Source organism: Budorcas taxicolor, chromosome 7 (genome assembly GCF_023091745.1).
Source record: "Budorcas taxicolor isolate Tak-1 chromosome 7, Takin1.1, whole genome shotgun sequence".
Classification (NCBI taxonomy): domain Eukaryota; kingdom Metazoa; phylum Chordata; class Mammalia; order Artiodactyla; family Bovidae; genus Budorcas; species Budorcas taxicolor.
In genome coordinates, this window is record NC_068916.1 from 62058644 (window position 1) to 62083527 (window position 24884).

The 24884-nt window shown below is 47.3% G+C and overlaps 1 protein-coding gene across 1 annotated transcript in view; it reads right to left on the reverse strand.

The window, feature by feature from the left end:
* Positions 1-24661, reverse strand: part of CCDC69 (coiled-coil domain containing 69) — a 36350-nt gene extending 11689 nt beyond the window's left edge. Inside the window, exons 1-4 of the mRNA XM_052642926.1 lie at positions 24502-24661; positions 8538-8607; positions 3042-3148; positions 2437-2524 (exon numbers count right to left, since the gene is read on the reverse strand). Of these exons, the coding sequence (XP_052498886.1) occupies positions 2437-2524; positions 3042-3148; positions 8538-8607; positions 24502-24549 (313 nt within the window). The 5' untranslated portion in view covers positions 24550-24661. The remainder of the gene's footprint in view (positions 1-2436; positions 2525-3041; positions 3149-8537; positions 8608-24501) is intronic.
* Positions 24662-24884: the final 223 nt, after the last annotated feature.

Consider the following 24884-nt stretch of genomic DNA (forward strand, 5'->3'; position numbering starts at 1 on the left):
GCGGGGGTTGTGGGATTCCATTCACATGAGTGTCTGGAGTGGGCAAAGTCATGAGACTCAGAGCAGATTGGTAGTTGCTGGGGGGCTGGAAGGGTGAGTGTGGGGTTGGGGCGTGACTGCTTAGTGGGTATGGAGTTTGCTTTTAGGGTGAGAGAGTTCTGGAAGGGTACAGTGGTGATGGTTTCAGGGGACTGTGACTAGACAAAATGTCACTAATGGTAAATTTTATGTCTATTTTACCAAAATAAAAGATATATGTACATAAACTTTGTCATACCAACCCTACTAGAATGTTTTTCTAATGATAAAATCATGAATGTGGCAAGGATTTTACAAAATGGGGTTCACTGTGTATCATTGATGTTATAAACAATGGTAAAAGTTTGAACTTGCTGAAATGCCTAACCCAAGGAGCTAGTTAAAAGAACAAGGGAACACACTGGAATGCTATGTAGTTACTAAAAGTTGTGCTACAGGAGTTTAAGGACAAGATGTTAATACAGTGCACAGGGAAAAATCAATTTATCTCCTCCCCCCAAAGTAGATGTGTGTATAGATGTATATTCTAGGTAAATACACACTAAAGAAGTACAAGGGATCTATATCAAAGGGGTAACAGTGACTAGTTCTGGGTGGAACTATACACAATTTTAATTTTCTCAGTAATAAAATAATAAATGCTAATAAATACTTGCTAAGTATCTTGCAAAATATCAGGGACTGTTCTAGATTCTTTCATCTGTCTGCTTGTCTTTCTGTCTATCTATCTATCCATCTGTAAATTAAATTGTTTGACTCTCTAAAAGACCCTGTGAATAAGAGTTAACTGACTTCTTCAAGGTTACACAGGTGATAAGTGGTGAAGCTGGGATTCAAACCCTGAGACCATGGCTGCAGAGCCTGAGCTCCAGCCATTACAAGATCATTTTTTTAATCCATACATTCTAAATTTTCTATGATAAGCATTATCACATATAAAAGAAAGAAAGGTATTTGAAAAAAATAATCAACCTAAGCATATGCCAAAGCCTTTGACTGTGTGGATCACAATAAACTGTGGAAAATTCTGAAAGAGATGGGAATACCAGACCACCTGACCTGCCTCTTGAGAAACCTATATGCAGGTCAGGAAGCAACAGTTAGAACTGGACATGGAACAACAGACTGGTTCCAAATAGGAAAAGCAGTACGTCAAGGCTGTATATTGTCACCCTGCTTATTTAACTTATATGCAGAATACATCATGAGAAACGCTGGGCTGGAGGAAGCACAGGCTGGAATCAAGATTGCCGGGAGAAACATCAATAACCTCAGATATGCAGATGACACCACCCTTATGGCAGAAAGTGAAGAGGGACTAAAAAGCCTCTTGAAAGTGAAAGACGAGAGTGAAAAAGTTGGCTTAAAGCTCAACAATCAGAAAACGAAGATCATGGCATCTGGTCCCATCACTTCATGGGAAATAGATGGGGAAACAGTGGAAACAGTAGAAACAGTGTCAGACTATTTTTTCGGGCTCCAAAATCACTGCAGATGGTGACTGCAGCCATGAAATTAAATGACACTTACTCCTTGGAAGGAAGGATGTGACCAACCTAGATAGTATATTCAAAAGCAGAGATATTACTTTGCCAAAAAAGGTCCATCTAGTCAAGGCCATGGTTTTTTCCATAGTCATGTATGGATGTGAGAGTTGGACTGTGAAGAAAGCTGAGTGCCAAAGAATTGATGCTTTTGAACTGCGGTGCTGGAGAAGACTCTTGAGAGTTCCTTGGACTGCAAGGAGATCCAACCAGTCCATCCTAAAGGAGACCAGTCCTGGGTGTTCATTGGAAAGACTGATGCTGAAGCTGAAACTCCAGTACTTTGGCCACCTCATGCGAAGAGTTGACTCATTGGAAAAGACTCTGATGCTGGGAGGGATTGGGGGCAGGAGAAGGGGACGACAGAGGATGAGATAGCTGGATGGCATCACTGACTCGATGCACACGAGTTTGGGTGAGCTCTGGGAGTTGGGGATGGACAGGGAGGCCTGGCGTGCTGCGATTCATGGGGTCGCAAAGAGTTGGACATGACTGAGCGACTGAAATGAACTGAACTGAACTGAAGCATAGAACTGTCGTCATTGTGGGAAGGAAACATGGGTATTTAAATATTCTCCTATATGTCTAGGTTTTCCAAATTTCCTATAATGAATACAGATTGTTTTTTAAAATGGAAAGGAAAAACATCTCTCAACTAAGGAAAAACAAAGCATGGGGTCAAATATTATAAGCCCAAAAGGACAAGTCTTAGGACCCTGCAGACTCCAGTCCTGAAGTGACAATTGCTTAGGGACCAGAGTGGGTCGGAGGGGAAAATGGGAGTCCTATGTGAGCCCGGCAGGTGGAACTGAGGAGTCTGGTCCACAGCCTTCCAAATGCATCTTTTCCTTACCTTGCAGGGCCTCCGCGTGTTCTCCCTCTAGGATTTTTCGCTGTTCATTCAGTTTCTCTCCAAGTTCTAGCTCCTTCTCCTTCTCCACCTGGGGGCAGAGGGTCCCGAGCAGAATGAGATTCAGTAGGTTCAGGGCAGCCTCACTTATCCACTCACCAACCCTGGAGCCTTTTGGATGCTGGTGATCAGAGTCCCCCCCGCTGATCTGAGTGACGGAAATGACGCGTACATTCCCATGAGGGTGCAGAGAGGGTGCAAAGCCTCCAAGACATAGCTGATGTGACTGACTTCACCCTTTTTAGGGCTTAAGAGCGGGCTTCCAGAGATGTGCCTCGTGGACAGAGATTTTGGAGCCTTCTAATCCTGATGCCATTGAAGGCAGAAAGCCCTTTGCTATGTTGGTGGTTCCCCACTTTTATTGAATAGAATAAATAAAACAAATTATATGCCCACAGTTACAAATATTTGTTCAACAGATACAGGATTCTTTTCTGGGCAAAAGGAGTAAGAGATACTTGCAACAATGATAAAAGCAAAAGTTGGCCTTGCTCTGGAATTTTATGAGGTTAGTGGAGCAGGAGGAAAAGAAAGGGGTTGGGACTCACCTGCTGCGCCCATTTCTTCTTGTCCTCTTCATGTTGCTGGAGGATTCTGGTGATAGCCTTCTGGTGCTGCTCAGCCTCCTCAGGTGCACATACATGGTCGGTTGTGGCTATAGGTGAGGGAGGAAAAAATCACAGAGTGGAGGCTGGGTCCAGGCCCATTGGAGAGGGTGTGGGAGGCAGGAGCTACGGTGTGGGGAGCCCGGTCTCCCCCTCAAAAATGGTTTCAGTTAGGGGATCAACTTCCAGAGGCAGCTCCTTAAATCCCCCTGTCTTTGGAGACCTTCCTTCATGAAGCGGAGGAGCCAGAGGCCTCATCTTGCCCCTAAGATCTACAGGAGAGCAAGTGACTCACAGAACACAGTCAGCCTATAAAGGTGCTGTTTGCTCCATCCAGTATCCAAATTAAAAAAACAGTGGCTGACTTCATAACTGGGCAGCTTTTACTTAATCCTACAGATTTCCGACTCTTTTGAAAAGTCCTGATTTAAGCTTTTATTTATTTGTTTGTTGTCTCTGTTGCGGTGTGGGCTTCCTCTAGTTACGGCGCGTGGGGGCTGATGCCTAGTTGCGGTGCATGGGCCCCTCATTGTGGTGGCTCCTCTTGTTGTGGAGCCGGGGCTCTAGGGCACACGGCTTTCAGCAGTCGTGGCAAGAGGGATCTTAGTTCCCAGACCAGGGCTCAAACCCATGTCCCTTGTATTGGCAGCTTGATTATTAACCCCTGGACCAACAGGGAAGTCCTCCAACTCTTCTTGAAGAAGCCGAAGAAGTAGCAGTGTGTGATTCAGTGTCCAGCAGGAGCTGGCCTGAGGAACAGCGGCCTCCCCCTCCATCCAGGATGTGGTTCTGCCATTCACCACCGTCCTCACCTCGCCTCTCCTCACTAAGGGGCTAGTTGGTCACACGCTTTATCTGCTGGGCTCTGTGTCTGAGTGTGACACCTCACAGTGCAGAAAGGCTGCTGTGAGCAGGAAGGAGACCTTGAAAACAGGAAATCTAGCCATTGATGAGGGAAACTGCAAAACAGGCCTGGTGATGTCACTCTGGTGAGTCCAACAGGCTCTGGGTCTCACCTAAGGCGGGGATCCACCCTCTCTGGGCCTCTGTTACCTAATACGTTAAATCAGGATAATAATAATACCTGCCTCATAGGGCTATTGAGATGATTAAGTCAGGAAACAACGGCAATGAAAATAACAACAGCATGTAAAGAATATGGAGACTAAACAACAACAAAGGATACCAAGAGTTTACTATGCTCAGAAACATGCCCGGCTCTGCCCCAAGTGTCTCACAGGCGTTACTCACTGAATCCTCAGAGCTACCCAGAGTGGTGGGTACCACAATTATTCCCATTTCACAGTTGAGGAAGCGGAGGGCAGAGAAATTATGCAACCTGTCCAAGATCACCCAGTTCCCAACTTGGGTAAGTGGCTGTGAACCTACACAAGTTGATTCCACAGCAAACACTCTGAACTACCATGTTGTTCTTTCTGTCTGCTCACGCATCAAAGCAGTGAGTGTACCAACACAGGGAAGCAGCCTAAGTGTCTTTTAACATATGAATGAATAAATAGGATGCACAACAACAAAAGTCTACACATACAAAGGAGCATTACTCAGCCACAGAAAAGTATTAGACTCTGCTGTTTGCAACAACATGGAGGGACCTAGAGGGTATTATGCTTAGCACCCTAAGTCAGAGAAAGACTAATACGGTGGGTAATCACCTATTTGTGGAATCTAAAAACTACAACAAACAAATGAGGAAAAAACAAAAGCAGTAGGTGTAGCGCCAGGCATTTGGAGGTGCTCAGTAAGTGCTCTTTAGGACTTCCCTGGCGGTCCAGTGGTTAAGCTTTCATACTTCTACTGCAGGGGGCACAGGTTTGATCCCTAGTAGGGGAACTAAGACCCTGCATATTATGTGATGTGGCAAAAAAATGCTCTTCATTGTTCACTAAATGTTTCTCAGGGCTCATGACAGCATTGGAGGCTTATATTAGCATTGTTATAAATGCTAATAATAATAATAATTATAATTATATTAATAATATTATATAATCATTAATATTAATGTTATATTAATTATAGTATATTATATATAATATTAATATATAATATTAATATATAATATTATATATAACATTTATATTATATATGATATATAACACATATAATATATGTATTATATTAATATAATATATGTATAATATATTAATATACATTAATATTATATATTATGATATATAATATATAATGTTAAATACAACATGTAATATAATATAATATTAAGTATATATATAATATTATATATTACTGCTAGTAATAATATTATTACAGAATTTCATAGGCCAGGTTGGTTACAAGGTATAATGAGAAGTGTGAAGAAAGAGGCTGTGGTCAGTCCATCAGATAGGAGCCCTGGGTCTGGGGGAGGGGGGGTGAGAGGAGGCAGAGGTCGTGATCTTGTAGTTCCAGGCTCTCATAAACCATTTCGCTCAAGATCTCAAATGTTGGTCAGCAGTACCAAACTGGTCCCAATTTATGTGTGGGGGTGCTATTTATTACAGGGACTTACCATCACTAACAATGCAGACTGTGGCTCAGATCATGGACTCCTTATTGCCAAATTCAGACAGAAATTGAAGAAAGTAAGGAAAACCAGTAGACCATTCAGGTATGACCCATATCAAATCCCTTATGATTATACAGTGGAAATGAGAAATAGATTTAAGGGACTAGATCTGATAGACAGAGTGCCTGATGAACTATGGACGGAGGTTTGTGACATTGTACAGGAGACAGGGATCAAGACCATCCCCAAGAAAAAGAAATACAAAAAGCAAAATGGCTGTCTGAGGAGGCTTTACAAATAAAATAGCTGTGAAAAGAAGAGAAGTGAAAAGCAAAGGAGAAATGGAAAGATATACCCATTTGAATGCAGGGTTCCAAAGAATAGCAAGGAGAGAGGAAAGCCTTCCTCAGTGATTAGTGCAAAGAAATAGAAGAAAACAATAGAATGGGAAAGACTAGAGATCTCTTCAAGAAAATTAGAGATATCAAGGGAACATTTCACGCAAAGATGGGCTCGATAAAGGACAGAAATGGTATGGACCTAACTGAAGCAGAAGATATTAAAAAGAAGTGGCAAAAATACACAGAAGAACTATACAAAAAAGATCTTCACGAACCAGATAATCACCATAGTGTGATCACTTACCTAGAGCCAGACATCCTGGAATGTGAAGTCAAGTGGGCCTTAGGAAGCATCACTACGAACAACGCTAGGGGAGTGGATGGAATTTGAGTTGAGCTATTTCAAATCCTAAAAGATGATGCTGTGAAAGTGCTGCACTCAATATGCCAGCAAATTTGGAAAACTCAGCAGTGGCCACAGAACTGGAAAAGGTCAGTTTTCATTCCAATCCCAAAGGAACGCAATGGCAAAGAATGCTCAAACTACCGCACGATTGCACTCATCTCACATGCTAGTAAAGTAATGCTCAAAATTATCCAAGCCAGGCTTCAACAATACGTAAACCGTGAATTTCCAGATGTTGAAGCTGGATTTAGAAAAGGCAGAGCAACCAGAGATCAAATCACCAATGTCTGTTGGATCATGGAAAAAGCAAGAGAGTTCCAGAGAAACATCTATTTCTGCTTTATTGACTATGCCAAAGCCTTTGACTGTGTAGATCACAATAAACTGTGGAAAATTCAGAAAGAGATGGGAATACGAGACCACCTGACCTGCCTCTTGAGCAATCTGTATGCAGGTCAGGAAGCAACAATTATAACTGGACATGGAACAATAGACTGGTTCCAAATAGGAAAAGGAGTACATCAAGGCTGTATATTGTCACCCTGCTTATTTAACTTATATGCAGAGTACATCATGAGAAACACTGGGCTGGAAGAAGCACAAGCTGGAATCAAGATTGCTGGGAGAAATATCAATAACCTCAGATATGCAGATGACACCACCCTTATGGCAGAAAGTGAAGAACTCAAGAGCCTCTTGATGAAAGTGAAAGAGGAGAGTGAAAAAGTTAGCTTAAAGCTCACCATTCAGAAAAGTAAGATCATGGCATCTGGTCCCATTGCTTCATGGCAAATAGATGGGGAAACAGTGGCAGACTTTACTTTGGGGAACTTCAAAATCATCGCAGATGGTGATTTCAGCCATGAAATTAAAAGATGTTTACTCCTTGGAAGGAAAGTTATGACCAGCCTAGACAGCATATTAAAAAGAAGAGACATTACTTTGCCAACAAAGGTCCATCTAGTCAAGGCTATTGTTTTCCCAGTAGTCATGTATGGATGTGAGAGTTGGACTATAAAGAGCTGAGCGCTGAAGAACTGATGCTTTTGAACTGTGGTGTTGGAGAAGACTCTTGAGAGTCCCTTGGACAGCAAGGAGATCCAACCAGTCCATCCTAAGGGAAATCAGTCCTAAATATTCATTGGAAGGACTGATGTTGAGGCTGAAACCACAATACTTCAGCAATCTGATGAAAGAATTGACTTATTGGAAAAGACTCTGATGTTGGGAAAGATTGAAGGCAGGAGGAGAAGGGGATGACAGAGGATGAGATGGTTGGATGGCATTACCGACGTGATGGACATGAGTTTAAGTAAGCTCCAGGACTTTGTGATGGGCAGGGAAGTCTGGCATGCTGCAGTCCATGGGCTCACAAAGAACTGGACATGACTGAGTGACTGAACTAGCTATCTAAATAACAATGTGTAGTCTTCAGCCCCACTCCTAGAGATCCTAATTTAGTTGGTCTGTGGTGGGGCCTCAGAATTGGTATTTTTGAAAATCCACCCCAGGTAATTCTTATGTATAGTCAGATTGGAGAACATCTAAATTCTGACCCAGTTGCTTATCTGGTACTTTAACTTCGTCTACAATATCCTGATAGTCTCCAGGTGGTAATTAAACACTTTCAGAGATGGAGAGCTCATTCTATCAGTAGCTCTGATGATTTTAAACCATCAACCAGACAAAGAAAACTCCTTTGAGAGTGAACTGAATTCTGCCAGTGTGTTTTGGCTACGTTCAGGCCCTGGTACTGATCTCTGGGTCACACTGAACAAGGCTCATCTTTCTTCTCTGTGAGGGCACTTCAGTCACTTGGAAAGAACTGTTGTATTTTATCACAACATCTTCTGTTTCTTTACCTGTTCTGTAAAGGACATGACTTCCAGATTCCTCATCAGCCTGATTCTTCTCCACTGTACTCTCTCCATTTTTTTCCAGATTTCTCTGAAAATGTGCTTTTCAGAAATAAACTCAGCACTCCAGATGTGGTAGCAATAGCCAGGATCAGGGAAGAACTATCACCTCCCTGATTTTAGAAATGATACTCCTGTTAAAGTAACCTAACTAAAATCTCAGGAGATAATTAAATAGCCATATCATGTTTGTTGATTATAAAATAGGAAGCCTCACAGATGTCAGAGAGGGCATTTATAGGGCAGACTACTCACCTGTGTCAGCATTGAGGGGACCCAGTTCCTGAGGCTCTGGTTTGGGAGGCTGATCTGGTCTTTGGCGCCTCTGGAAGAAATGAGATAACAGTGAGGATGAAGGTAGGAGGTTAATGTGAGGATAGATGCTATGCTAATTCTTCCAAAGGCAAGATAGGAATTCCAGTTGTGCCAACCCCGGCACTATGCCCAGTTCCCTTAGGTATTCTTCCTCACAGTCCCAAGGCAGCATCCGCTCTGTGGGGAAGGGGTTCTCAGATAGGATTTCATCTTGGCCAGGGAAACCCTCAGCGGGGAGCTTGATGCTGGTTGACGTCTCCTTAGATTCTTGTACTTTGGCTCGGCTACCAACCATGGGCCCCCCCCTGCCCTTATCTTCCTTCTCCATGGACTTGGCCAGACCTTATTCTATTCCCCTCATCCCAGTTATGGCCTTTAAGTGTCTTAAAACTTCCCAACCCCCAGTTTAGAGACAATTCCCCTTCCTCCTCAGGGCCCTTGGCTACCACAACTTTCAGCAAGTTCCCTGTATTGAAGGCAGAGCATCAAACTTCAAGCCATGGTTTTTCTGTTTCTTCTCTGCTAGAAGGGCTGTTTCTCCAACTATATGGAGGTGGCAGTATATAACGTGACAGTTGGAGGTGAAATACTGCAGCCAGGTCATACCAGGCACTATCTCAGCTAATCTTCAGAAGAGCCCGGGAAATATGTATATCCCCCAACTTAAAAATGAGAAGGCTGAGGCAAAAAGAGGATTCCATCAAGGCAGATCAGGGGACATCTGGCAGAGTCAAGTATTTGACCCATACCTAGTAAGCACTTTAACTAACCTTGGTCAGTGGAGGTTGAATCAGAGGAGAGAACTGATGCAAAAGGGCTTTCTACAATAACTTGTAGAAATATTTGTTTATTTAATATTTATTTACTTGACTGTGCTGGGTCTTAGTTACAGCACACAGGATCTTTAATTGTGGCATGTGAACTCCTAGCTGTGGCATGTGGGATCTAGCTCTCTGACCAGCGATCAAACTGGGCCCCCTGCACTGGGAATGCAGAGTCTTGGCCACTGGCCACCCGGGAAGTCCCAGAAGGGTTTTCTATACCACGAAACAGTGTCAATGGCTCTAAGATTTCGGTTTTCATAAATAATATTTTCAAATAGGAGATTTGGTATGGGTTGACAAGCAAGAATGCTGAAAAAAAATAATTTGCAGACTACCACTATCATTTCATAAAACAGAAGAAATTTTAACCTTGCAAAATATACTAAGGAAAGCTCGAGATAGTTCTTTCAGGAAAGGAGAAATAACATCTTACTCAAAGTTACACACAATGAATATCTTTAATTTTCTCGTTTCACCCTAGAGAGGTGAAAAGTTGGTCAAAGTCTAGCACTGGTCACTGGACCAAGATGTGGGGTAGGAAAAAATTTAAGCCGTTTTGTATACTTTTCAAAATGTTCTAAAATGTTAGCTAGACTTACTGTGATCATTTCACAATGTGTACAAATGTTGAATCATTCGGTTGTACATCTGAAATAGTATGTTATTTTTCAATTGTACCTCAAAAAAGTTTTCTTATTTTAAAAAAAGATAGTCTAAGCCTCATTTTCAGTTCAGTTCAGTTCAGTCGCTCAGTCGTGTCCGACTCTTTGCGACCCCATGAATTACAGCACACCAGGCCTCCCTGTCCATCACCAACTCCCAGAGTTCACTCAGACTCACGTCCATCGAGTGAGTGATGCCATCCAGCCATCTCATCCTCTGTTGTCCCCTTCTCCTCCTGCCCTCAATCCCTCCAAGCATCAGACTCTTTTCCAGTGAGTTAACTCTTCACATGAGGTGGCCAAAGTACTGGAGTTTCAGCTTTAGCATCATTCCTTCCAAAGAAATCCCAGGGCTGATCTCCTTCAGAATGGACTGGTTGGATCTCTTTGCAGTCCAAGGGACTCTCAAGAGTCTTCTCCAACACCACCCAAGCCTCATTTTAGAAAACACTTAAATAAGTCAGCTCATGAAAAACCCATGAAAGTGTTCAATTGTGAATTACCACTATAAAAGAAAACCTTTACTTTTTACTGTGATAATAGATTAAGTGATTAATAGAATAAAAATAATTAACAATTTCCTGAAGTCGAGAATGAATGAAATGCTGCTGGAAAGCATAGTTCTGGTTAGGGATGGATGAGAGGGGAAGGCTTCTAGAACCTTCTGCTCCTGCCCCACAGTGCCCACCACAGAGCCTGGTGCAAACTGAGCCTGGCACACTGAGCAAGAAACAGTGTCTCCCCCAGGTCCTGGTCCCCAGGATCTGCTCAGTGGCTGGCAATCCAGCCACCCTCCTCCACCCACCCTGTGAAGTCTCGTCCCTTCCCACGCAGGGGAGAGGGGGCGCTTGGCCCAGGAACAAGCTGTCAACACAGGACTCTGGGGTAATGACAGGAGCCAGCCTCTCCCCCTGGGCTGGAGGAAGGAGGCAGACAAACACCAACGGTGGATTGTCTTGTCCCTGTTGCCACTCCTGGTTACACTTAATCTGGTCAATGTTTTAATGGGAGTGAGATTTCCAGAATTCCAGTTCTAGCTCTTCTACAAACTTGGACAAATCTCTACCCTCCTCTGGGCTCCCGCTTTCTCCTTTGTGGAGGAAGTGGAGGTGTGAGGCGTTCTTACTTTCACTCAACAATGCCAACGGTGTTCATACTCTGAGTGTCTGATCTTAGCTCTTTTCAATTGCACTGAGAGATAAGGGTTATTACGAAGGAGGACACTGGAGCTCAGGGAGGTAAGACACAGTCCTATGCGGCCTGGATGTCAAAATCAACATGAGAACCAGGTCTCAGAAGAGTAGAGACCAGAACAGTATTGTTAAGAACTCAGGGATTCTAGGGACTTCCCTGGCGGCCCAGTGGTTAAGACTCCATGCTTCCAATGCAGGGGGCATGGGTTTCATCCCTTGTTGGAGAACTAAGATCCCACATGCCACACAACACAGTAAAGGAAAAGAAAAAGAAACAACTCTTGGATTCTAAAATCACCCAGATCTGGATTCAAACCCTAAATTTAACACTGTGTGACCACATTGCCTCTCCAAGCCTTGATTTCCTCACAAGGTTATTTTAAGGATTAGCTGAGATAAAGCACCTATAACTCCATAATTCTAACAGCTCAAACACGGCATAATAATTTTTACCACTTAATATCTGAAAAAGCATGGCAGGATCTAAGACCACAGTGCTGTGTTAGGCCGCTTAGGCTGTCATTGGCCTCAGGTTGCCTGAAATAAGATCATAAAGCTCATGAGAAACTTCTCCCAAACAACCACCATGGAAGGTGAAAAACTCTTCTCCACTAACAGCTTCCAGACCTTAGGCAAGACATAACCTTGTGCTTGAGTCTCCAGATCCTGACAGCACCTCTGCCCCCAGGATAACCACCCAGAATCAAGGCATTCAAGACTCATCTTAGGACATCCCTGGGGGTCCAGGTCCCTGCAATGTGAGGGATGTGGGACACCCCAGCTGGAGAGCTCAAGCCCCACAATGATTCCACAGGCCACACCTAGGGCCAAACTCCACTGAATAAATAACTATGTGAAAAATAAAATAAGCATTTTTTAAATAATTTTTAAAAAAAAGACTCATTATAATAGTCCTCATGCTACTGTTCTATTAACATTTAAATATTGGTAAACATCTTTTCCCAAATATAGTGGTAATAAAGAATACACATTTATTCACTTTTGGAATTTATATATATTCCCTTACATCTCATTTTTTCAAATAGAAGCATTTACTACATGGCATTAAATATTTTGTAATTAATTTTAATGACTTCAGTATGATATCTTATAGATGAACTTAATCATTTAATCAATAATCCACTGTTGAATGGACTTCCCTGGTGGCTCAGACGATAAAGAATCTGTCTGCAATGTAGGAGACCTGGGTTTGATCCCTGAGTAGGGAAGATCCCCTGGAGAAGGGCATGGCAACCCAATCCAGTATTCTTGCCTGGAGAATCCCATGGACAGAGGAGCCTGTGGAGTCTGTGGGGTTGCCAAGAGTTGGACACGACTGAGTGACTTATACTTTCACTTTCCACTGTTGAATATTTACATTATTTTCATTTTTAAATTTTCAAATCATGCCTTAGGGAACATAATGATTGTAAGACTTTTACACATCTAAAGTTATTGTCTCTACACTTCAGAAAGGCTCTACTGATTAACTAGCCCACTAGTAGCATACAGAAGGCCAGTTTTACTGCACCTCTGCCAACATGGACTAGTGTCTTTTTTTTTTTTTTTAATGTTGATCAATTTGCTAGGCCAAAACCAAACCAAAAACAACCTACTGTAATCCTGGCCCCAACACGCACACCATGAGTTCAACACCATCCCAAGTTGCTCAAGACCATCCCAGCATGACATATGATCGATAATTTCTCAGGCTTCCAGGCCCAGCTCATATATAATTTCTACTTGGTCTCTCCCAGGGCTGAGTTAGTTCCTATCAGCAGTCTATTCAAACGCCCAGTTACCCGTGCTTCTCCTGTTAATCCAAGGGGGCTCCTTGAGGACAGGGACCAATTTTGAAATTGACTTTGGATTTGATGCCTGTTGTGATGCCCAAACAGTATTTCTAGGGATTTTGAGGCCTAATAGAAGGTCTCCTGTTTCAGGACCACCTGAAGCACTTGCTTAACATAGCTCCCAGGCCCAGTTCTGGACCTACAGAATCTGAGGGTGTATGTGCGGTCTGGGAAGCTCCGATCTACCACTGCATCCAGGTGATCCTGAGGCTCCTGAAGGCACATAGCCCAGAACTGAGCAGGAATCAATAAGCAACTACTGCCTGGGAAATTCCCATGGCGGGGCCTGGGCTGCTTTCTCCTCAGAGGTCAGGAGCAGAGTTCACTCTACAGTGGGCGAGGACGGCAGCTGGGAGGGGGCCACAAGAATTTCCCCGTCCAAAAGCCGAGTGGGGCAGGCCTCAGGCTGGGAGGGTCATCCGGCTGAGCTCTGGAAGAGGGCTGGAGGCTTCCTGTGTCAATGGAAACTTGGGAGAAGAACAGTATGAGGTGGTTGCCTGCAGCACAGAATAGACCTGGGAGGAGGGGGAAGGCCAGCACACCCAAGTCTCAGCTTCACTGTGTGACTTTAGGGAAGTGCTGTCCCCTCTCTGGACCCTCTTTGGTGGGTCAGGGTTGGAACAGAGGTTCTCCTCACTCCTTATGGGCTCCAGGGCAGCCCTTTGACCAGGAGGGCTGGAAACAGGGCCTCTCCATCTTGGGACCATGCACAGTTCTGGGGCCCAGCTCCTTGCTCTCAAGCAGACCACAGCCCTGCTCTGGGGTCAACCGGAGGTAATTCTGGTCTGTGGCAGAACATGGTTTCAAACACAGAGTCCAGGCAGAGCAAAAGGACAGCAGAGTGGCAGGGAGAGCAGCAAGCTTGGACTGGTCCTGGCAAGACCCCCTCAAATTTGCTTGCATTTTGGAGGGTAAATTAACAGGAGGGACTAGTAACGGTTGATCAGCCTTGAAAAGTAAAAAATGTGAAAAACAAAGACTCTGGACTCTGGCTTCAAATCTCTGCAGAACCACCATGATGTGAAGGCTGCTAGTGTGTGGTCTACAACCTCAGAGGACAGGATGGTGACCAAGGACTAGAAGTTTCAAAACGTTTTAGTGCAACTTGAAGGATCTCAGAATGGTCCCAGAGATAGGCTGCTGTCTTGGAGGATGGAGTGGGCTGGCGGTAGTGAGCTCTCCATCACTGGTAGCATGCAAGAAGCAAACTTCATTTTGCAGGTTGGACTGACTGATCTCAGAGGCCCCTAAACTCCAACAATCAACTCCAACAATCCAATTCTGTAAGATATCCTTGACATTTAAGAAGTAAATATCTCTGTTAAACAAAGTGTTTAGCTAGTGCAGGTGGTATGAAAAACCCACCAATAGTAACAGCGTCTCAGTGGGCTCTGTTGAGTATTATTCAAGTTGAATTCAGGGTGAATTTTCATAGTCTTATACTAAAGCATCAGGGATAGACTCCTCAACTTCCCTCAAACTTGAGCTGGGAATTTCTTTCACCATGAAAGACTGAGGAAGGCAGAAGCAACTTGGATAGAAGCTGCCCAGCTATTCTCTACCTCTGGGATTCTACCAGGATGGAAATCAAACCCTGAGGATGGCACAGCCTTTCCTGAAGACACCGGGTCTCACCTTGCTTTAGGGGCCATCATGCCATCCTTTTCATGGCCCTTCAGGCATTGTGTGTTTCTGATTGAGTGGTGTGATTTATGGCCTCATTATCCCTGACTAGCTTAGAGAATTTCGTAATCAAAGGACCCTTGAGAGTTCACCAAGCTCCTCCACTGTCCCCATAAACTGCAGACCTGGATTCCCTTGGCCGTGTAGTTCTGTCACACCCTCCTTGGCTGTGGAAGGCTTACTGGGACCCAGAAGATAGGGTTGGAAGGGACCCTGGAAACAGCTTATCCAATCCCCACCTTCTATTTCCAGATGGAAAAACTGAGGCCCAGAGGTGGAGTGGGCAGGGCCTGTCAGAGGGGCCACAAAGCAGGATCAGAGCCTCCTGGGAGTCCAGACTCAAGGCAGAGCCCTTCCCCTTCCTTCGTGCATACACCAGATTGATCCAAGCAGTCCAACATTTAGGGAATTCTGAGCCTCAAGGACTCAGATCACACTCCTTTGCAACATCAGAGCTGCCTTTCCGGTGTCAGGACTCAGGCATGGGTGGGGCCCTGGCACTACTGGTTTCGGAGCTGAACAACCACAGGCAGAGCCCATTGGCTGAGGGTAGAGGCAGGAAGGAGGTGGGGCGGAGACCCAAGGGGCTCCCTCCAGGGCCTGGGGGGGAGGAAAGGCGGGGCCTAAATGTTCAGAGCTGTTGAGAAATGTTAGCCTTCACACCCAGACTACAGAGGCTCAGAGGTAAGAATACCACAATCACTGGCCTCAGCTTCCGCATCTCTAAGATGGGCAGAAGTATTTCATCAAGCAATGCCTGAACGTGATTTCATTTTCACGCAGCCAGGACAACTAAAGATTGACTTTGACTTGTTCATTTTACACATTACAGTGTCAAGCATTACCCAGTACCTGCCTGGGGACACACCAACGTGACCACACAGCCCAATGAAAGGCAGGAGCAACCGCAGGTTCTTCCCGGCTGTGTCAGGAGGCCCTGCTTATTCTCTGAACACCTGCAATGCCTCCAGAATGCCCCGAGTCAGGGGCGGATGTGGTCTCTATCCCTCCTATCTGACCAGGTGATGAAAGGTCTCAGGGGAGGACGGAACCGCTTCCCCCCAAGCACCTGCTGAGACCGCCCACGCCAGAAAGTGAGCGCAGAGCCCAGCCCCTCCTGCACGGATGAGAGGCTGAGGCCTAGGCTGAGACCATAGCCCTTCCTTCCTCCCTACAGCCCACCTTCTCCTGTCCTGTATCAGCCTCGCTTGGGTCTGCCTGCTCTGATCTCCTGAGAGGGGCCAGAGCTGGCAGAAGCACTTAGCAGCATTTCTGGCATTTGGGTCAGCCGATGAGGGAGAAGGACCCTGAAGGAGCAGGACAGAAAGTGGTGTTAGTAGCCACCACGGGAGAAGAGACAGGCTGAGGATGCAGACACATGGCCGGATATCCACCTGTCTCGCCAACCCAGTGGCAAACCCCGCAGTGCGAGTCCAGAGTCAGGGCCCTGACTTGCTACTTGCTTGCTGTGTGACCTTGGGGGAGCACTCGCCCCTCTCTGGGCTTCTGTGTCCTCCTCTCTCGGGCATGGAGTTGGGCAATGGGATACATTGTGGCCCTTCTGGCCTTGATATGCTATGGATGCAAGAGAAGCGGCAGAGTGAGGTCATTCTGACACCTCACCCTCTATCAGTCCTGTCACGCTTGCTGGTTCCCAGCACAGCAGGGCTGGTGGCTGCACACACTCAGCAGCCGGCCCCCTCATGCAGAGGGCTTCTCTGCAGGACAAGGCAGGAGGGGTACTTGCTCAGGAGGGCCTGCAGGGGGAGTGCCCTGAACCCTTCAGACCACCCTCTGTTCTTGAGCAGCCCCTGTGGGGAAGCTGTAAAAGGGGGGACTGGAGTGCCTAGAGAAGAGGAGGACATAGCCCAGCAGCCACCATGCAGAGTACTGGCAGCAAGCGCCCTGCCTCAGAACTGCCAGCAGAGAGAGAGGCACCCATTAGTGAGGACGATGGCCCCTGCAAGGGTGCTTGGGGCAGGGCCACTTAGAACAGGGAAACACTGGAAACCAGCCTCGCATCTACAACGGGGCATTGGCTCCACATACTAACGTATCAATACATGACACTATGCAAGGCCACTCATCTGTTTAAAAAAGCAAAGTAGGTATTTACCAACAAAGGTGGAAAGTCATTTGGTAGAATATCAATAGCAAAATAAACGATTTCTACTGTACAAACATGCACAGGAAAAACTACCTAGAAAAGCACACACCAGGGGCAGTCAGTCATCATCTCTGGAGAAAAGACTAGAATTATTGTGCTCAAGGAGGGGAAGCTGCAGTTTTGCCTGAGTTCTTCGAATTTTTAAAACAACGGTGTATTCAAGTTTGACTCGTGTACAAAGAAATGAACAGCAGACAGAATCAATACCTCTCCTGGAACCTAAAAGCAGCCAAGGGGGTCATTTTACAGGTGGAGAGGTCAAGGCCTGGGTAGCGATCACACGGCAAGTTAGCGAACCAGGAAGGGCCAGGACCCACTCTTGACCCCCGGCCCAGTGTTCTTTCCTCTGCAGATGCTGCAGCTGGTCCGAAAGCACTGGGGCTGTGCCCAAGCACCTCCTTGTGTGCCGTGCTCCCTACTTTGCTGCCAAAGAAGAGGCGCTGGGTCCCCCCTGCCCATTTCAACTGGCGGCCAGGTCAGGGAGGGGTGAGAGAGGGTGGGTAATCAATAAAACGTATACATCTAGGGCTGCTGTAACGTATTACCATGCAGCTGGTGACTTGAAACAACAGAAATTTCTTCCCTTCCAGTTCTGGAGGCGAGACGTCCAGAGTCAAGGTGTCAGGTGGATTGGGTCAGTCTGGAGGCTCTGAGGGAATTTCTGCTCCATCCGTCCTTCCTAGCTTCTGGTGGTCGCAGCAACCCTTGGCGTTCCCTGGCTTGCAGACGTATCACTGCCATCTCTGCTTCTGTCAGCACGTGGCCTTCTCCCCGTGCTTCTCTGACCACATTCCCTTCCTCTCACAAGGACATCAGCCCTTGGACTGAAGCCCACCATCCCCCAGATGTAATCTTGACGGATTACATCTGCAAAAGCCCTGTTTCTAATAAGGTCATACTCACAGGTCCTGGGTGTACATGAGTTTGGGGGGGACACTATTTAGCCCATTACAGGTAACTTTTCTGATGTCACAGCTGTTTCCTCAAGGAGGGGGCAGGGGGTAGAGTTGCACAGGATGGAGGAGGAATGACAAAGTTCGTTCCTCTGAAATAGAACTCTGAAAAAGAACTTCACTCCTGGGGAGGAAGGAGAATTGGAAGTAGGTCAGTCTGTACATTGCTTATCTGGGGAGAAAGCATGGGACGTGGGATATGTGGGATGGATGTATTATGAGGCGTTTGGCCTAGATGTTCTGGAAGATTCAGTCTTGAAAATAAAGTGACACAAGATAAATGATTTTTAGGGATCCACATTTACCTGGTGAGAGAAGTCGGATGGCTTGTCTGCAGGTGATGGATAGATTTATATCTATCTACGCTAAAGATGGATGGATTTTCTCATTTTCTCTTGCTCTTTCTCTCTGCCCTCAGTGGAGTCCTGGTTGGTCCTTCTGTCAGGCCTAAATGTGTCACAGTACATATGTATGGAAGCTTGTATTGGCTTTAACCGGGATGAGAGGACATTATATTGTGGGTTGGACAAAAACCAGGGCTTCCCTGGTGGCTCAGCTGGTAAAGAATCTGCCTACAATGAGGGAGACCTGGGTTCAATTCCTGGGCTGGGAAGATCCGCTGCAGAAGGGAAAGTCTACCCACTCCAGTATTCTAGCCTGGAGAATTCCATGGACTGTATAGCCCACAGGGTAGCAAAGAGCTGGACACGACTGAGTGACTTTCACTTCACTTCATACCTACATAAAGGTCTAAATTACTGAAGCTACATAAAAGATCACGGCATCTGGTCCCATCACTTCTAAGCAAATAGATAGGGAAACAGTGGAAACAGTGACAGACTCTATTTTTGAGGGCTCCAAAGTCACCGCAGATGGTGACTGCAACCATGAAATTGAAAGACGCTTGCTCCTTGGAAGAAAAGCTATAACCAACCTAGACAGCATATTACAAAGTGGAGACATTACTTTGCCAACAAAGGTCCATCTAGTCAAAGCTATGATTTTTCCAGTAGTCATGTATGGATGTGAGAGTTGGACTATAAAGAAAGCTGAGCACCGAAGAGTCGATGCTTCTGAACTGTGGTGTTGGAGAAGACTCTTGAGAGTCCCTTGGACTGCAAGGAGATCCAACCAGTCCATCCTAAGGGAGATCAGTCCTGAATATTCATTGGAAGGACTGATGCTGAAGCTGAAACTGCAATACTTTGGCCACCTGATGCAAAGAGCTGACTCACTGGAAAATACCCTGATGCTGGGAAAGATTGAAGGTGAGAGAAGAAGGGGGCGACAGAGGATGAGATGGTTGGATGGCATCACCAACTCAATGGATGTGAGTTTGAGTAAGCTCCAGGAGTTGGTGATGGACAGGGAGGCCTGGCATGCTGCAGTCCATGGGGTCGCAAAGAGTCGGACATGACTGAGCAACTGAACTGAGCTGGGCAAAACCCATTAGCTCAGAAGCCACATACACACCAGTGTCCCCACAGTGTTTGGGACAGGGGGCTCAGTGCCTGGCAAAGGCCATTTCCTTTCACAGACCCTCTGTCCAAAATGAGTTAAAAAGTCCAGTTTGCCCTACTCCTATGGATCAGGTGTCAGGGACCCTGCATCTTATGTACCCCAGTGACCCTGACACAAGTGTTTGGCCCCCACCCACCTTCAGAACCCAGCCAAGATGCCATCTCTTCTCTGGAGGCCTTCCCTCCCCTCACCTCTTCCCTCCAACAAAAAGGCACACTCTCCCAGGATTAGGATGAAAACACAAGGATGCTCATGAATAACAAGGGTAGGAGTGGAGAGTGTAAATAACCAAGTGTCCAAACTGGTTAAAAAAGCCACAGAACATCCACAGAACCTTAGATGGCCATTAAAAATCACATTTCCACAGACTTTTAACATGCGAGACTGCCCTCAGCAAAATATTAAGTATAGGGTTGGTCAAAAAGTTTGTTCAGGTTTCTCTGTAAGATGTTACAAACTTTTTAGTCACCCCAATAACTGTTAATAGAATATAATCATTTAAAATATATCCTTAATTCTGCAAAAATAGTCACAGTCACATATAGCATACTAGTGAGGAAAACAGAAGAAAAATGACACTGAAGTGTACACAGAGGTGATCTCTTCATGGTGGGATTAAAATCTATTTTAAAATTTCTTTATATTTTACCAAATTTTAAATTTTGCCTCAAACATTATGAATAATCACAGTAATTAGGTGTCGAGTGGAATCTTAGTATTTCCTAGTCTGAGGTTTGCAACACCTCTTCTATTCCTCCCCCCTTCTATTTCTGTCACAATCACATCTGACCTCTGCTTGAACTCCTCCAGTATGGGGAACTCACTACCCTTCTTCCTGGTGAGAAGTAGATTCTGGCTCCCCTTAGCTTCCCCTCACTGGCCACAATCTGCATTCTGGGGCCAACAGAGAACCAGGTTGCACTCCATGCCGCTTGACAACACTTCAGAGGCTGGAAGGCAGTGGCCAGGCTCCAAACTTTATCTTCGCAACCCCAAACAGCCTTCCAAGTACATTCATGGCCCCCTTCTCCCGCATCCCTGTTTGCTTTCCTTGGGTGCAGTCCAGGTGGTGATGTCCCTCACCTACATCCCTGCTAACCAGTCAGTGTATCAGGGACTGTATCACACGCATTCCTTCACCTAATCTCAGAACCCTATGACTCAGGAGCTACATCACGTCTATTTTACAGATGAGGAAATTGAGGCATGGAAAACCCAAATTCCTTCCAGGGTCACTTAATGGTCCACGATGGCGCCAGAACTGAAGCGGCACCTGGCCCAGAGTCTGGAGAGCAGAGTTAATAAATGAATGTGCTCAGTCGCTCAGTTGTGTCCAACTCTTGGCAATCCTATGGACCGTAGCCCCCCAGGCTCCTCTGTCCAAGGGATTTTTCAGGCAAGAATACTGGAGCGGGTTGCCATTTCCTCCTCCAGGGGATCTTCCTGACCCAGGGATTGCACCTGCTTCTCTTGCACTGGCAGGCATTCTTTACCACTGAGCCATCAGGGATGTCCAATAAATGAATATGTGGACTCAGTTCTAAAGCCCCAGCCCTTAGTGTCTATGGTTTTGGTTTAGAATTAGTTGTGCCCATGCCAAACTTCCATGTCTTTCGCTTTGTATCTCTGCCTCTTTCACCTGGCCTGCTACCTGGAAGCACTCATGAAGAGATACTGACCCCAGAGAACCTGTTGCCCGAGGCCCCACTCTGGAGCAGTACTGAGCCCAGGTCTTAGGTGTGGTGCTCAGGGCTGTGGCATGGGGGCCAGAGTCAAAGCTCTGAACCCTGGGTCACACGAGGGCACACTCAGAGGGTTGACCATGAGGCACTAGAGTTCCCTCCCCACCTGGGCCCAGATAGGGCTGGTAATTTTTTGGGGATGTAAGGGCCCTAAAAACCCCCATGTCATCCTATAGACAAGTCCACGGAGGGCTTGTTTCCTTGGCCCCGCCCCCTCTGTCTGGCCTTGTCCCACATCCCCCTGATGTGGCCGCAACAGCCATAGTCTTTGTCAAAAGGGTTTAGGAAGGACCACATTATGCAGATGATTCTTCAGTATCTACACCCAGCCTGCTAGGGATCTCCACTCATTTTTTCACCAGGATTTCAACTTGTCACCGAAAGTCCCAGTAACACTTGCCCTCAGGTCAGGCCTCTCAGTGGGGTCTAGGACAGCTGGTCAGCTAAGGCTACTGGCACTGCCAGCCACACAACTCAGCAAACCCTTAGGGCCTGGCCCCTGGGAGGGACCTTAAAAAGTCCTAGTGGTCAAGCCCCTATCCCTAGCCAGGGGAAGTCCCCCCTGAAAGCCCTGGCCTCATTCCTCACGGCTGGCCATTCCCACTCTCTGCAACCAGCACCATCACTCTGCTTCTTTGGCTCAGCCTCCACTCAGGCTGTCCTCTCTGCCTCAACTGGGTCATTCCTACCAAACCTTCATCACCCAGCCAAGGCATGCCCAGCCCTCACCCAAGAAGCCGTCCTGTGTCTCTCAAGGCTAGATGAGATACTACTGCTGCACTCTGGGTTAGCTTCTAGTCCAGCTCTGATGTGGCCCTCATTCACACTCAAATATTTAGGAGGCACCAGCTCTGGGCTCTGTGAAAGGCAGTAAGTACCAACGGGGTGAGGGGGTGGGGGGCAGGCAGAAAAACCAGGCTCCACTGCATGGTTTGGCCACCAACCTGCTGAATGACATCACTCCTCCCTGACCCTCAGTCTCCTCATTTATAAAGTGGAGAAGACCCCACAGCTCAGCCTGGGCTTTAGTGAGGTCTGCAGGATGTGAAAGTACTCTGTAAACTGCCACTCAGAGTGAGTCATTGTTATCGTGACCTGAGCCTCCTGGGGTCTGAGCTCAGTTTTGTACATCCCATCCTCAGAGGTTCCCTCTCTCCTAGGGGGCTGACAACCTGCTGGGGGTGAGCTTGGACGTTCAGGCCTTTTAGGGGTTGGCACCTGGATAAGAAAACAGGCAGGAGCAGAGCACAGAGGGATGGAAACTAGCATGAACTTTAAACAAAATCAGCTTATAAATCCTGCCACTCAGGGGCATGAGCCTGGCACTGCCGGGGCAGAAAGGCAACCCAGGCAGCTCTGAGGCAACAGGGCAAAGGCTTTAATGCCAAAGGGCTTTGGAATCAATAAGAAGCCACTGGAAGCACTGAGTAGAGGCAGAGACAAAGGACACTGGGCTTGGGGACTGGGAATTTGGGTTCTGCTCTAAGCTGTTCTCTGACCTCAGTCAAGACCCTTCACTCTCCAGGCTTTAACCTCCCAGCTGCATGTTGCGTGCATCAGCACAGGTGGTACCCAAGGTCCTTTCCCACTGGGCTAGTCTCTGCTGACTGTACTTGCCCTTCCTTCACAGTTTGGGACAGGAGGTCCAGTTCAGGCTGTGCCAGGGATGGACAAGGACAGCTGGCAAGGCTCTCAGACAGGCAAGGGAATCCTTGCTCACTGTGGGCTCCCTTCCCAGACTACGGAAGAGTCAAGGCCTGGAACAGGGCTACTCCAGTCTCTTCCCGCCACCAAGTAGATGGAATTCACCCTTGGTGGACTTTGCAAGCTGAGTGGTTAACACAGGTGCAGAGAACACAGGCTCTCTGACTCCTAGAAATCATCCTGCTCAAAGCCCTCCCTGTCCATATAGAGGGAGAAACTGAGGCACAGAGAGCACTATGGGCATGTTTGTGGCAGAGCCAGGATTAACACTGAGAATCGATCACCAGCTTTGTTATAAGTCTCAGGCAGGTCTCAGGTTTATCTGTTCATCATCCCATCAGCCAGACTTCTGCTTCCATGGATGGAGGCAAGCCTCAGTTTCCCTCTTGGAGCCAGGAAGACAGGAGGGCTTCTGGGTCAGAGCTCCATGAGGTATTTTGAACTGGGAATTAAGGAGGAGCAAGGATAAGGGGGAAGGCGCTGTACTTGGGACAAAAGTCCTTTTCCCTGGACTAGGCACAGAGCAGAAATAGACTCATTCAGGTTCGGGACAGTACTGCATGCTCAACAGGCAGAAAAGCTTGGGTTCAGGCGCAAGCAAAGCAGCAGAGGCTCAAGTTCAGTGAAAAATTACTGAATAGTATCACAATGTGGGGCCTCTCGGGGCCTCGGGGGACTGATCATCAAGTTCCTAGGACCACCTCTTCCTACCTGACTGGAGGGTAGGCAATAGTAGGAAGAACTCTACTCTACTTGAGGACTCTACCTCAGGACTCTACTTGAGGGTCTGCCCTTCCCTCTCTCTGCCTCAGGTTGTCCTCTGGCTCCAGGCTCTGACCTTCCGGGCTTGTCAGAACCCAAAGGGCAGCTGGTCCCACAGCCAGAAACCCGAGTAGTGTCTCCTGGGCCCTAACCCAGCTCGGAGGCCCCTTGGGGGAGCGACAGGCAGGGAGGGAAGGGCAGCAGAAGGCCGCAAATCTCCCTGGTTGGCCCCTCCCAGCTCCCCTGAGGACAGCCCACATGCACCGGCTCTAGGGCCTGAAGAGGCTCTAGGCCAGCGCTTCTCAAACTTTAAAGCATATTGTAGGCATCTTATTAAAAGACAAGTTCTATTTTAGCACGTCGGGAACACAGCCCGAGATTCTGCAAGTCCTAGGTGATGCCGATGATGTAAATCTGTGGGCCATTCTGCCGCGCAAGTAGCGGCCCTAGAGAGAATCTGCCTCTTAAGGGTAGGAATGCCAAAGGCCCAGAGAGGTCAAGTCACTCGTCCATGGCCACACAGCGAGCAGCGCCTGACCAGCGGAAAAGGGCACCCGCTGCAGCCGCTGCTAGACAGTCCCACCTCCGCCAGCTGGGATCAGGTGCCTGTCCCGGCCCTGGGGCTGTGTTTGTAAACTCGGCTGCCCCGCGTGGCTCAGCCCTGGGTCAGGGAGAGAGAGCCGCCCAGCCGAGCCTTACTCGCCTCCCTGCCTGCCGGCCTCTAAGTGTTCACCGCCCGGCATCCCCAGTACCCCTGGGGCGCCCTGGGTCCCCAGGGGCGGAGCGGCTCCGCACCCGCCTTCCTTTCCGAAGGCAAACTTCTCCGCCGGCGCCCTTTACCTTTTTGGGGGGTTTGCAGCAGCTCAGTCTGCTGTGTCCGCAGCCCATCCTCCGCCGGGGGCTCCCGGACTCCGCCTCCCAACTCTGGGGCCCCCAGAGAACCCTGCCGTCCAAGCCCTGCTGCCCGCTTGGCGCCCGCCGGCCGGGGCAGCCGGCGAGACCCTGAAACTGAACCTGGAAGCGCAGACTTGAGCCGGAGCTGGGGCGGCCGTGTGCCGTAAATACCCGAAAAGCAGGGCCTCAGGGAAGCCCGTGGGGCTCGCTGCGCTGCGGCCTGAGACAGGTGATCAGAAGCTTATAAATGACAGAAAACTCGGGTCAGGGCCGAAAAGGTCCCAATGAACAATGGATTTCTTTCCAGACTCGCAGCAGAGAAAAGGCTA